This window comes from Falco naumanni, chromosome 1, assembly GCF_017639655.2.
Source record: "Falco naumanni isolate bFalNau1 chromosome 1, bFalNau1.pat, whole genome shotgun sequence".
NCBI lineage: Eukaryota > Metazoa > Chordata > Aves > Falconiformes > Falconidae > Falco > Falco naumanni.
Genome location: NC_054054.1, coordinates 107476492 through 107489567, shown reverse-complemented (window position 1 = coordinate 107489567; position 13076 = coordinate 107476492). Strand labels below are relative to the sequence as shown.

The window sequence follows — 13076 nt, the reverse complement described above, 5'->3', positions numbered from 1 at the left end:
GATGAACTGGAATCTTAACTGGAAGCAACTGTTCTGCCAGAACACTTACAGATTGGGAAAAAGGCAGTATTCTTATGTGCAAGAGTGACAGCGAGCTGTCTTCAGATTGACTATTCCCTCCAGCTCACAGGGGATTGTACTGTACCAAAAGCAAAGTGCAGACATTCATCTTGACAATAGCTGTCCAAAGGCTTACCTTCTTTTCCCTCTCCTCCTCACGCCAGGCATTCCTTCTCTTTGTGAAATGCGGCAATCGGAGGAAGTCTGTAACCTCACCCTCTCCATTAACAAGGGCACAAAACACAGGGTGGTCCCTGCCAAAAAGAGATCACTCAGACATGGAGGACTGCTGAAGCTGTACATGCATCCAGAGGCAATTCCCTTCCTCCTACCTGGCTGAGGAAAACGCAATGCCTAGCACCCGAATCCCCTTCCCTTGGTTTTCATCCATGAAATCATCATCTTCCTCCACTTGCTGATCAGGACGATATGAAGCCACTTTTAGCCAGTTGTACAGTTTCCGACTGCAAGCCTGGCAGAACAGAGAAGAGGGGAGAGGAGTGAGAAAATCCACTGCAGGTGTTTTGGCATAGCCCTTCTCCGGAGGGAAGGTTATGGACTGCTCAAGGCAGCAACCAGTATATTCTGCCAGGACTGGGACAAGCTCTCCAGTACCATGGAGCCCATCTTCCCTCTCCCACTGGGATATTTGCTTTTCTCTCCATCCTCGGGAAAGTATCAAGACTCAGACCCCTGCCTGCCTTCTCCTCCTTTTCAAGAGCCTGTGTACGGCCTGTCAGCAGCTATCCCCAGCACACTGCAGGGCTGTTTGCACCTGTAACCCCAGCTCTGACTCAAACCCACCCCGTCCCTTGTCTCACCTTGAGGACATACTCCTTGGCCTCCACCAACAGCTTGTTCTTCAATTCCTTAGCCATCTGCACGTAGAGGAACTGGTTGAGGGATCTCTCAATGGCCATTGTACGCTGCCGATTCCACTCCTGCACCTGGTGGCTGAACTCATCCCGATAATAGAACTGTTTGATTTCCTCAAAGTACGTCTGGTCACTTCCGTAACTGCAAGAAATGAGAGGAGGAGATACAGAAGGGCTCCAGACGCCTGCACTGACACCACCACTGGCAGACTCCTGCACAGGGATGTAACAGCAGCACCTCAGATTCAGGGAGCTGCCTGGAAAATTTAGAGAAGAGCCAATTCTCCCATCAAACACTCCTTTATCTGCAAAAGATATGCTGCTAGACAGATCACAGCTGAACGCAGCACAGAGAAGCCTGATCTGTGCAACATGGGGCAGCCCACAGCCACTCCAGCCCATCCATATGGCACAGTGTGGCTACTCAGATGTGCAGGGAAGAAAACAAGAAGCACACGGCAAAGATGGCTGGGAAACAAGCACTGCCCTTCACAAAAATCCTAAAGGCTTCAGAGTTTGCCTCCAAATGAATAAGACAGATGTCAACTAAGGTTTTCATTAAGATGAAGAAAAAAGCAAGACCCTGAGAGGCTGCTTGACTTCAAGGTGCAGGAAGCCATCAGGCCATGACTTCCAGGAGCAGTCTGGGTTACAGAGCAGCTCTAGCAGCATGACAGCACTGGACGCATGAGCTCTGCCAAGGCATGGATGGCAGAGCCAGTGAGGACTCACCCCTCCACTCCTTTCATGTCAATGCTGATATCTATAGTGAGCAGCGCTTCCTCCTCTGCCAGGCTCATTTTCAGGAACTGGTCATCTCGCAGCTCCTTCACAGGTTTGTTCTTCAAGTATTTAAATGAATAGGCATAGTGGGCTTCATCAATATCCTGGGAGAGAGGAGAGGCAGTCAGTAGGCATGCTGGGCACTCACAAAGAAAGACCCTTTTGTTTACTGCAGCAGACAATGGCTTTTATTCAATACCCCCTCACCCTTACGCCTGCCAGTCTGCATTTCCTTCCCCAGCAGGACACAGTGGAATTCCTTCCCAGTCCCAGAGAAACAGAGACCATTCCAATAATTGAAGGCAACATCTCAACAGCAAGAATCAGATCTGCTGAAACTCTGAGACTAAAAATGCAGCATGCTGCTGAGCTGGCCTCTGCAACCACCCAGCTCACATGCCGCTCCAAGATTTATTCATAGTTGCCGCTGACATGGGAGAAGTTTCCAGATGCAAAAATGAGCATTTGTATGTTATTTAGATCCTTCCCTGAGTGGACTCATGGAGTCAGAGCTCCCGTCCTTACCTTCTTCCCCTTTTTGGTTGGTGAAATGTTGACTTTAGCTCTTTCTTGGAAAGTCTGTCTCAGGACCTGCCTGACCAAAGGCTCCCTGGCTATCTGCAAAGCCACCATGTACCGGGCTCCTTCCAGCACAGCTTCAGGGCTTGGGAACTGACTAAAAGTAAAAAGGCAACATGAAGGTTTAGGGCCTGAGAATGCCCTGAGATCCCCTCCCTTGTGTCACATCCGCAAGATCTCCATGGAGACACCCTCCCCGGCACTGACCTACACACATAATCCTTGGCCAGCTCCAGGGGCTCTGCAGGGAACTGCTCTGTCTCATGACGCTGGTAACTGTCTCGGAGATTCTCTCCAAATTGCTCAGGTGTCAAACCAAACTTCTTAGCCAGGCCATCTGGTAAATCAAAAAAACACCAAAACCACACAACACAAAAACAATGAGGACAAGGGTACTGTAGCTTACACGGAGCAAAACTACCAGTCCTCCTTCTACAGGTTAGCCACACCGCCCAGCAAAGCATGCGGGCTAGGCCACTGCAAGCTCAGCATGACAGAGTGCAACGCTTACCCAGCCCAGCTGTTTGACAGATGGTGTACATATCCCGACGGGAAGCCTGCTTCAGCTCAGGCCCTTTCTGCTCATCATCTTCTGCATCCTCCCCCTCACCTATGGGAAGGATATATTTAGCAAGGCCTCTTTACAAAGGCATCCACACAACTGCAGCGTGTCAGGAGCACAGCAAAGGGATTAAACACAACCTACATCATGCAACAGAGTCCCTAAATTCCACAAACACACCTCAAAGGTCACAGTAAACCTTAAAATTTTTCAGGTTTAGAAAAATACCCTGAGCTAGCTTCTTCTGCAGTTTTAATAGCAGTATCTCTGGGCTGCACATTAAAACACACATCAAAGTGGCTGATACTTGCTTTGGCCCCCACCACGAGGGGTGGTATTCAGCCTACTGGAAAGCAGCACCTTGTGCAGCAAACTGAAAATTTTCAGAGATGCCTGGAAGACCTGGGATTAACTTGAGATAGAAACTAACAGTAGAGATGCCCTGTGCAAACACACAGGCTTTTCAACACTTTCTTCCTATTCTTTTGAACCAAGATTTTCAACCAGCCCACAGTTAGGAGACTATCAAATCTGGGGACAAACCTTCCTCCTCTTCACCATCCTCTCGGATACGCTTTTGCTTCTTTCGAGCAGCCTTGGCAGCATTCTGCATCTTGGGGATGTCTCGCCCATAGTACAGCAGGAAGTGATTATACACGTCCTTCAGCTCGTCCATGGACTGCACGTCCTTCAACCTACGGCACGCAAAGCCAGCTTGTGTCAAAGCAAAGCTGAGCTGTGGTCAGAGCACTCAAGGAACCTGCTCTGGTACAGGTCAGGCAGAAGGAGCGCTTGGGCTCATCTTCCAAAAGAATTTTAAATATTTCTCATTACTGGCTTTGTAGAGGCTAACGTCAATGCACTGCAGCGGCCAGAGAGCCTGTGCTGTTTGGGCAAGCTAACACACATTTTAAGTTGTTCTGGAATGAATGTAAGAAGGTCATGGCACCATACCTCTCCATGTCAGTAGTATCCAGGGCCCTTATGCCATCAGCCAAGGGCTTGTCTGGGTCAGCAGAAATCTGTTCATACTGATAGGCCTGCATCTTCTCAAACAGACGTGTCAGGTTCTGCTTGCGGATCTTCAGCTGAGTCCACTAACATGAGAACAAAAGAACTGCAGTGAAACTTACTATCACGGTGGGTCACATCTGCCTCTTCCCTTCCCAAATAGGGGTTCCCAGGATCTTGGGATATTTGTTATATAAAAACAATCATTGAAACCTTCACCCACAGTTGAGCCCAGATATGAAACGTGGCAGATCTCATCTCGGAGACGGATTATATTAACAGAAAAAAAAACATAAATCAAGATTTGGATCTACCTGATGGTAGAGAAGAAACCTGCACTCCTTGCAGGAAAAGTCACTACACAAGAGGAACTCGGTGAAGGGGAAGGACTGTTTTGAATCCTCTTTTGTCAGATAACCCTTTACCACCACACGGTAACAAATGTACAAAAACACAAGGGTAAAAAAAGCACACAAGGTCTCCAAGGCCAAAACAAAATCTGCTGACAGTATCAATGCTAGGTGAGAAGATATGTTAAATGTTGATGGGATGATAAGCAGTGAAAACACTCCTCACCTTCTCATCCCATTGCCAGACCTTCCACAGATCATTGATATGCAGCTCTGGCTCCACATACTCCTTTCTGTAGAAGGCGATGAATGGGACCTGGGTCAAAAATAAGACTCATTACCACCATGCTGTGGCAGCCAGGAGTCCAGAGAATCCTCCTGTTCCATGTGGGAGAACAAGCTAATGGAGCAGCAGTGTAGAATATGCACCAAGCCACACCCCAGCCTTTAAGACCGTTCCATCAAAGAATATACCACATAGACCAAAAAGCTTCTGCAACATCAGGCAACACATCAGAGAACAGGCTGAATGGACTGACCAAGGCTCAAGAGACTCTGAAATTCCTCCACCTCATCTAGCATCAATTTGTTCAGGATCAGGGAAATAGGACATCAGCAGCACCACCAAACAGGCCTTAAAAACCTGCATTGCCACAGCTCACATCAGTTGAGCTGCACTTTCCAATGAAGCACCGTTTTGTCACAGGAGAGGCAACCAGGTATGGTATCTCAGCCCCTTCTAGTTTGCTGCCCCAAATGCTTCCAGCAGCCCCTCTGCTAATCCTGCCTGGATAAGGAGACGGCCACTCAGACCTCATCTTGGCAACGAAGTGGAGTTGTGAATTACCTCAAAATGCTGGTTCCTCATGAAATTCAGGGCTTCTTTAATCTTCTGGATGGTGCTGGGCCCCTTGCGGCTGAAGCTGCTGCTGGCTTGCCCACGGTCGAGGTAGTCGGAACTTTCCTAAAAAGAAGAAATGTGTTGTGTTTGACTGTATTTCTGAGCTGACTCTAAAAGACCAGCCCAGGCTACAGCTGGAAACCAGTGGTCCTTTTTGTTAGCTGGGAACGCAGGCTTAGGTACACACTCTGATTTTATACCACAGAAAAGCATCCTAGCACTGACTGGGCTTAAAGGAAAACAGAGAAGCAGCACCTGGCCAAGGTAACGGATGGTGTAAACGCAGATCATGGCTAATACTAATTTAGCCCTAAGTGCACACTGGCTCAGAGATTTTTCAATCATCCTTGACAATTATTCCTGCAAGTTCTCCGTGTTCCTTTTTTGTCCTGTTTTATAAATACAAAAATGAAGACACCTGCATGTTAAATGACCTGCTCAAAACCAGAAAACCAGAAAGAAAATTGTATTGGGCATCACATTCCTCTCAGCAGACTCCTGGAACAATGTCTCAAGGCTGGAAATCTGCAGCACCTTCAAGTTCTCTTAGGACAGAAGTCCTAGGCATAGTCAGACCTTTACCTGCAAGGAGATGGTAGGTGTTGCAAATGCATTCCTATAAATCCAGTCAGCTTCCTCCTCCAGCTCATCATCTTCAGCACTCTTCACTGGGATGGATCGCAGCTGTGAAAAGGCAACAAGATAAGCAGAGGCACGTGCAACACCAGGGCTCGCACTACCACGTTTTCAAGAAGCCTGGAAATTATTGTTTTGAGCTGCAGGTTCCCCCCACACCCACAGGGCTTTGCTGAAGATAGCCCTGCAACGTCTGCAGCTTCTGAGCGCGCAGGCAACTGCACCAGCTTTACACTAGGCAAAGGCAGCTAACAATTCAAGGCTTGCAACGGTGCGAAATCTTTTGTGACAATCAAATTAGGGTACTCCCAATTTCCTACCAGACTCCCAAACCCTCTGCCGTTGCATCCTCTGTTTCAAACAGTCTGTGCCTGTTCTAGCCTTGTTATCACTTTTCTTCCTGCAGCCACAGAACAGCAGAACATAAAGCAGCTCCAAACCCTCTCTGGGCATTTAGTCTCAGCCACTTCTCTTGCAAGAGGCCTGCTCTAACCATCATTGACATCCATGAAGATCACAAAATGTCTGAATGGGCCACATATGGTCAGAGGACATTACAAACAGCATTCCCTTGTGCTGTGCACGCTAGCATGGGAAAAAAGGTCCTTCTGAAAAGCCGGCAGCTTCAGACATTCCATTTTACAAAGGAGGGTAACAAGCCTCTGCACAGAATTACATTAACATATGCTACAGGGAGATCAACTGTTCAGTGAAAATCTGAATAAAGGGTAAAATTAAGACAAAAATCCAAGACACCAGAATGATCCCTAGCAGCACAAACCGGACTCGGTGTTGACAGCAGCATGTGTCCCAGTCACTTGGATTAAAGTGGGTTACAGAAACACCTTGTATGAACAGTTATGTGTTGGCTGGTATACAGGCAGGCTAGAAACCCTGTCTGGCACCGTATCTCTTGCTATCCAGAGGTACCGCTGCAGGGATTCCAAACAGGATCCAGCATAAAGGACATCTCAGCAGAGCACAAGCTCTGCACCACTTCCAGGAGTGCAACGCTGGCACCCAGTGGCCAAAGAGAAACTTGGACCAGTGCTAAGCCCGGCCTTACACGCCTAGAACAGTTCACAACGTCACTGGTATGTCCGAATGCAGAGCTTTAGCCTATACATTTGACAGATGGAATCTTCAAAGAAGAAGGGGGGGGGGGGGGGGGGGGGGGGGGGCGAAAAAAAAAAAAAAAAAGATGCCAAAATCCAGCCAGCAGCCAGGTGTGAGAGCTGGCCTGCAGGTCCCGGAGCTGAACCACTTTCTGCTTGCACACTAGCACCCTCATCACTCACCTGGAATCTCTCAGGCATGTCTGTCATGCGGATCTCATTGTCCTGGTCTGTTAGGTGACTGCTCTCCAGCTCACTGGGCTCATACATCTCAAAGATGCTACGCCGACTGACGCGCTTCTTGGCAGTCTTTTTGGGTCGTACACGGGTCTCCCCTTCTGTTTCTTCATCCTCATACTCGTATTCCTCCTCCATCTCCTCATCATACTCATTGTACTTCTCAAACTCATCATAGTCAAAGTCCACACCAAAGATTTCCTGGGCTTCCTGCAAAGCACTGGAAGGCAAAAACTATCCTTCAGCCTCACTGTGCAGTTCACTGAACATCCTTCTAGCCACACAGGGGAGGCCACAGCACCCAAGTCTAAGCTTATCATGGATAAAATGGAAAAAAAAATCATCATGGATAGGTACACAACTCTGAATTTTACATGCAAATACTTCTCTTCTAAGGGACTGGTTTTGGTATCCCTGTAAAAAAATCCAGGGGAGAAAGGAAGGAGTCAGACATTTAAGAAATTACAGACTAAAAGATCCGTGTTTAAATTTACCAGGTTCCTTTTGGGGAAAGAGACCAGTGGTATCCAACCACAAGCTGAATCACTCTGCAGTTCCAAGAATCAAGTAAGCTGAGCACTGTTTTCAAGGCTGCAGGCAAATTTCCAATCAATACTTACGCATCTGTGTATCCTGGGAGCTTCTTTCGCCATTTTGGCTTCTTCAGAGGTTGTCCATCGTCATCCACAATGAAGTCATCAATGTCTGGACATTGAAAAATGATTTAATGGTCAGAACACTCGCATATTCAGCTGGTACCTCTGACAAAGCTCAGTTCAGCCAGCGCAACTACAAGCCTCCACCACAGGCTTTGGCTGCTGCTGGCTGTCTGATGGCCACGGCATCTACACCAACCTCAGACATTCCAGGCACCTGAACCACAATAACAAGCTAGAACAAACTTCCAGACACAGGCAAAGCCATCTGGCAACATCTGCAGCTCAGCGCATGGAAAATGCAGTCAGAAAAGGCCTTGCTGCTTTGGACAGCAAACTCTTGAAACTCTTCCAGTATGGCACTAGCAGTGGTGACAGGCTGACGCTGAAGAGAAGTAGGGCAGGCATGTGCTGTGCTGCTAGGTATTGAACAGTGCCTTGACTTCCCTCCTTTAAAGCATTTCCATTCTGAAGGCAGCTTAGAGGAGACGTTCAACACCTCAGCACTTGTAATGTGCTTCTGGACAAATCAGTTTAGACAGACAAACTAAACCTGCCAGCCAGGAATGTTTAATTGTAAAGATTGTACTAATCAGACCAACAAAAGCTTTACCACAACAGCTCAAATAAAGTCTTAACTTTGTTCCTGTGCTTCAATCATAGGACAAACTTTGGATGAATCCACCATCCATACTCACCAGATTCGTCTTCTTCCTCCTCCTCTTCCTCTTCTGGTGGAGCAACAGGAGCTTCAACAGCTTCCCCTCCTTCCTCGCCTTCACCATCCTGAAAGATTTCTTCAGCAATGGCTTCCTTCTCATGTTCTTCCTTTCCATAGTCTTCTTCCTCATCATCCTCATCATCGGACATTTTTCGCACACGTCTGAATTTTTGCTGCAAGCAAGATGGCTTGTTAGTGCCCACAAATCCTGGCAGAGACTCAAGGCTCAGTGTGATCTCTGCCAGGCCAGAACTGCACTTCATGTGCAGGCACCCGAAAGGGAGCAGGATGGAGCCCAGCACAGCACAGGGACACAGGGGAGGAGAGCCACCCCCTGGGGACCTGTGCTACAGGTATGGATGGGGCACAGCGTGTACACAACGTAACTGCCTGCTGAGGACTGCACCGTGACCAGGCCCGTGTCACCTGCATGCTGTCACCACCAGCGGCAGCCTGGTTGATGTGCCTCCAGCAGGGAGTGTTACAGAAGGAGCTTTAGAGCCCATAACAGCCTGCACTGACTTTGAGGTTAGCTCCATGCAGGAGAAAGTTAGAAGAAGGGCTCCTCAGACTGTCCGGCAGAGGTGGGGAGGGAGGAACACAGCAGATTTTAGAAACCAGAAGAGGATTGCAAACTCTAGGAAGCCAGTTCTCAGTTGCCTGGGCAGGGACAGACCCTGCTTCCCTCAGGCACTCAGCTCTCCCTTTCCAAGAGGGCAGGAGCAGATGGGAGGCACCACTCACTCTCTCCAGACAGCAGCCCACCCTCTGTCATCACACCACACCATTAACAGCAGCATGAGAACAAAACTCACTCTTTTGACTTTAACGCCCAAGTTCTCTTCAATGAGGTCAAAATCATCATCCTCCAGACGGTCATCAAAAGCTAAGAGAAGAGAGCAAACGTGAATTACACTCTCCTTTTACTAATCTGGGAACAGACCAACCAGTGAGAAAGGTATAGCTTACCCAGCCCATGCAGACACCCAGGGCAGAGGAAAAGCATTACCCTGTGGCCTGCTATGAACAGTTATCGTAAAACTTACTCCGCTTTCTCTTTTTGTGGCCAACGTTATTCTCAGAGTCTCCAGAGTCACTGGCTTCTTCCTCCTCTTCCTCTTCCTCATCGTCATCATCGTTAATGAAACCTTTCAGGTTCCCCTGCTCATCTTGATCATCAAGATTCTCCTCCTCCTCTTCCTCATCTAGGGTAGAGAGCAGCAAGCATTAGACATTTACTCATTGGCTGAGACTCCTTCTTGGCTCTGTGCAAACAGAATCTTTCTTCACACTATCCACACAGGGAGTTATAACTGAACACTTCTACTGACACAGAACCCAGCCAGCTGCTTGTGCCAGAAGCCCACTTCTTGTCTCGTGGTCTCATGCTCTCTCTGCAGATGGAACAGGTGGAGAATTCCTCTGCTTTTACTGTTTACTATCAAACCCACGAGGGTGAAGCAGTGTATTTTCTATTGCCAAATACAAAAACCACCTAAGCACTTGGAGGAAGGGAAGCACTTAAACAGCTGAGATTATCGACTACAGATGGCCATGCTATTATAGCACAGTTATTGCTCCATCTGCAGAGTCACGGGATAGAAAATAGAACAGCGAGGCACACAGATAATTGAGCTAACTCAGAGCAGACAGGCAGACTCACCATCCTCATCTTCTTCTACAAACTTCTTGGTTACTCTAGGCACAACCTCCCCATCCTGGTTGTACTCCTCCTCAGACTCCTCTGCTTCACTTTCTACAAAGTCAGACATGGCCGCAGCGTCTCACACACACTCCACAGGAACTGGGGAAAGAGGAGAGACATCCATCGCATCAGCTGAGCCAGCAGAACACAGGCACTTCCCCCTACTGGGTTCTGGAGAGAAGAGAGCTAAGGCAAGAGGGTTTCAAATTATCTATCCAGGCCATGAATTACCCAGTGTCCACCTTGCCTAGATGTCCCTGTCACCAGGGATTAAGCAAGCATGAAGACAGTAGCCAAGTGCTGCTAGCTCCTGTCAACCCATGTCTCAGCGAGCAGGACAGGACCTGTCACAGCAGCATTCATTACACAGCTGAGCTCCCAGCTGTGGCTGAAATAGCGCAGGCAGCCAAAGCCCTTCATCCTGCCCATACCCTCCCATGTGGCCAGGAAAGCAACCTCATGCTGCCACCAATGCTAGAAGGTGTTGGGCACACAGTCCAACCAATTAGGATCTTAATATGATTAATCCTCATTCGGTTAATGAAGCCAGGGCAATCCGGTAAAAGGGCCTTGACTGAATTGCAGTTGCAGGCTGTCAGCAAGGCTCTGCGGAGTCCAGGGAGCAAACAGGGGAGAGGCCTGGGAGGTGCTGCCAGGTCTGGGCTGGGGGCTGCTGGCTGCCCAGCTCCACCGCCCCATGCAGCCAGAGCCGCAGCCAGGATGTTCCAGGCCAGGAGCCTCCGTCCAGAGATCACGAAGTAACAAGAGACTACAGAAACAGGGTGTTTTCTATAGCCAGAACCATTTTTTTTTTCTCATTTGATGTTTTTCACCAGCTGGGGTTTCTGGAAGCAGTATAAACCAAGCTTGGTACAAAGGAAAGCGTGTCCATAAAGACACAGCTCAAGTTCTGTCTCTCTGAGCCTTCCACTTCTTGTGGTTACAAAACTTCAAAATTTTCAAAGGCTTTGGGTTTAGCTCCTTTTTACACACACCAAAGTAACAGAAGCTTACAAAAGTCAGCTCTAAGAAAAAACACATCAATTCCTCAAACGGCTGTGAAGATGAAAATGCTGGCCCAGGAAGAAGTACCAGCCTTTGGGAAGGTACAAAAAGGAGCTCAGAGAAGGTGTCAGATCTAAAGCCAAAACCTCCATGTTAAATTACATCTGATGTAATTTAATACACATGCACCGAAAAAAAAAAAAAAAAAGAGAGAAAAAAAAGATGAGAAAAGATTTCCATATGCCAAAGAACGATACCTAAACAAACACACTTCAAAGCGTTCCCATAATCGTTTCCCCACTGCAAACAAACAGCTGAAGGAAATCAGTCCCATATGGGACAACCTGATCAAGGCTTTGCTGTGACACTTCTTGTGTGCGGGACTTCTTGTTCTGCCCAGAGATCTATACATCTGGTGGCCAAAACAACCACTTAGAGAAAATCAGGGACTTCTCAGTTAAATTAAAAAAAAAAAAAAAAAAAAACCACCACCAAACCACCAAAATAGAAGACCCATCTTAGATATCTTTTAAGTCTTCAAATACTAATAGCTCCAAAGGAATCTGTCAGCCGTATCTCGTTACAGAAAACCCACAATAAAGGCAAGGGAAAGACCTCTGCCGGATTTCAGACATGAGCAGATAGCAGCTCATACTCTTGACTGATTACATGGCTGTGGCCAACACCAAGCCACGATGCTCCAGGCAGGTGATCCCCATCCTCAAGAGGACACTGTAGAAGTCATACACATGTATTTAAGCATCCCTCTCAGAAATAATGTGTCAGAGGACAGTATAGATGCTAGTTAAATACATGTTCCTGAAGCAAACGCCACTGATGAATTGTGTAACTACATACAGTAGTGGAACAGGAATTGTTATGTTTACCAGCCTGTGTATGAATATTATGTCAACGTCACACTTTCTCACCAGTTCTTCTTCAACATGTATCTGTCAGGATGTATTAACATATATAAAACTGCAGACCAAGTGGCTTTTCCTAGAGCATTTCCAAGACTAATAACCTCACTTCTCTCCTGTCCACGATCCACACACAAACCCAGCAAGAAAGAAAACCATCCGTGATAGCACCATACACAATTTCACTATTCTTTGCCAGTGAAGTGTTTCGCTCACAATTCCAACTTTCTTCCTTATCGCTTGTTCTACCATTTCCTGGCAATTTCAGTTCATGTCAAATCAAATTTGTCTGGACACAGTGAACAGCTAGGACTTAGGAAACCCATCTCATTTAACAATCCAGCTGAGCAGGTTCCACACAAGGCAACCACCCACAAACCCAAGTGCCTTCAGTTCCAGTGAAATCCACCTCAGGACAGCAGGGATGTCACTTAACAGGGCAAACGGAAGCCAGGGTAGCTATTACCAAAGAGGTGTTGAATCAGAGAGGGACTAAAGGTGTTTCTCACACCCTCCACGGCAGAGAGGCCTTAATTTGAAATAAAACAGGACAGGGAGGCAGGCAGAGACCGCAGCCAGCGCAGGTGGAGGAGCAGAGGCAGAGCTCAGAGCAGCACTGCTGCCCAGCAGGAGCCCCCTGTGCAGCAGGTCACACAGGGCCAGCCCCGCTTCTCTGGCCCTGGGGAGGGTTTGAAGAATCCAGAGTGAGAAGCATTGGGCCAGCCCAGCTGTATCAGGCTATGGGCCTTTTCTCAGAGCAGCACAGCAGCAACCCCGCTCCTGTAACACACCCAGGAGAGGGTCAACAGATTGCTGCAGCACAGGAGCAAGTCCTAAATTGCACTAGAGCACCAAAAAGGCAGGAAGACCATGCCTAACCCTGCACACTTACTGGCACACAAGCAGACAGGCTCCTATAGGTGATACATACATAAAGCTTTACCCCTACAGCCACTAAAC

At 47.8% G+C, this 13076-nt stretch overlaps 1 protein-coding gene across 2 annotated transcripts in view; it reads right to left on the bottom strand.

Moving 5' to 3' along the window:
* SUPT6H (SPT6 homolog, histone chaperone and transcription elongation factor) overlaps positions 1-13076 on the bottom strand; it is a 29531-nt gene that overhangs the window by 12788 nt on the left and 3667 nt on the right. For both annotated transcript variants that reach the window (XM_040616111.1, XM_040616103.1), the window contains exons 2-19: positions 10150-10290; positions 9533-9691; positions 9302-9372; positions 8464-8659; positions 7730-7814; positions 7056-7329; positions 5704-5805; positions 5068-5184; positions 4447-4536; positions 3814-3956; positions 3403-3554; positions 2809-2907; positions 2505-2634; positions 2244-2394; positions 1668-1822; positions 882-1077; positions 393-532; positions 197-314 (exon numbers count right to left, since the gene is read on the bottom strand). In XM_040616111.1, coding sequence (XP_040472045.1) covers positions 197-314; positions 393-532; positions 882-1077; positions 1668-1822; positions 2244-2394; positions 2505-2634; positions 2809-2907; positions 3403-3554; positions 3814-3956; positions 4447-4536; positions 5068-5184; positions 5704-5805; positions 7056-7329; positions 7730-7814; positions 8464-8659; positions 9302-9372; positions 9533-9691; positions 10150-10258 — 2487 coding nt within the window. In that variant the 5' untranslated portion in view covers positions 10259-10290. The remainder of the gene's footprint in view (positions 1-196; positions 315-392; positions 533-881; positions 1078-1667; positions 1823-2243; positions 2395-2504; positions 2635-2808; positions 2908-3402; positions 3555-3813; positions 3957-4446; positions 4537-5067; positions 5185-5703; positions 5806-7055; positions 7330-7729; positions 7815-8463; positions 8660-9301; positions 9373-9532; positions 9692-10149; positions 10291-13076) is intronic.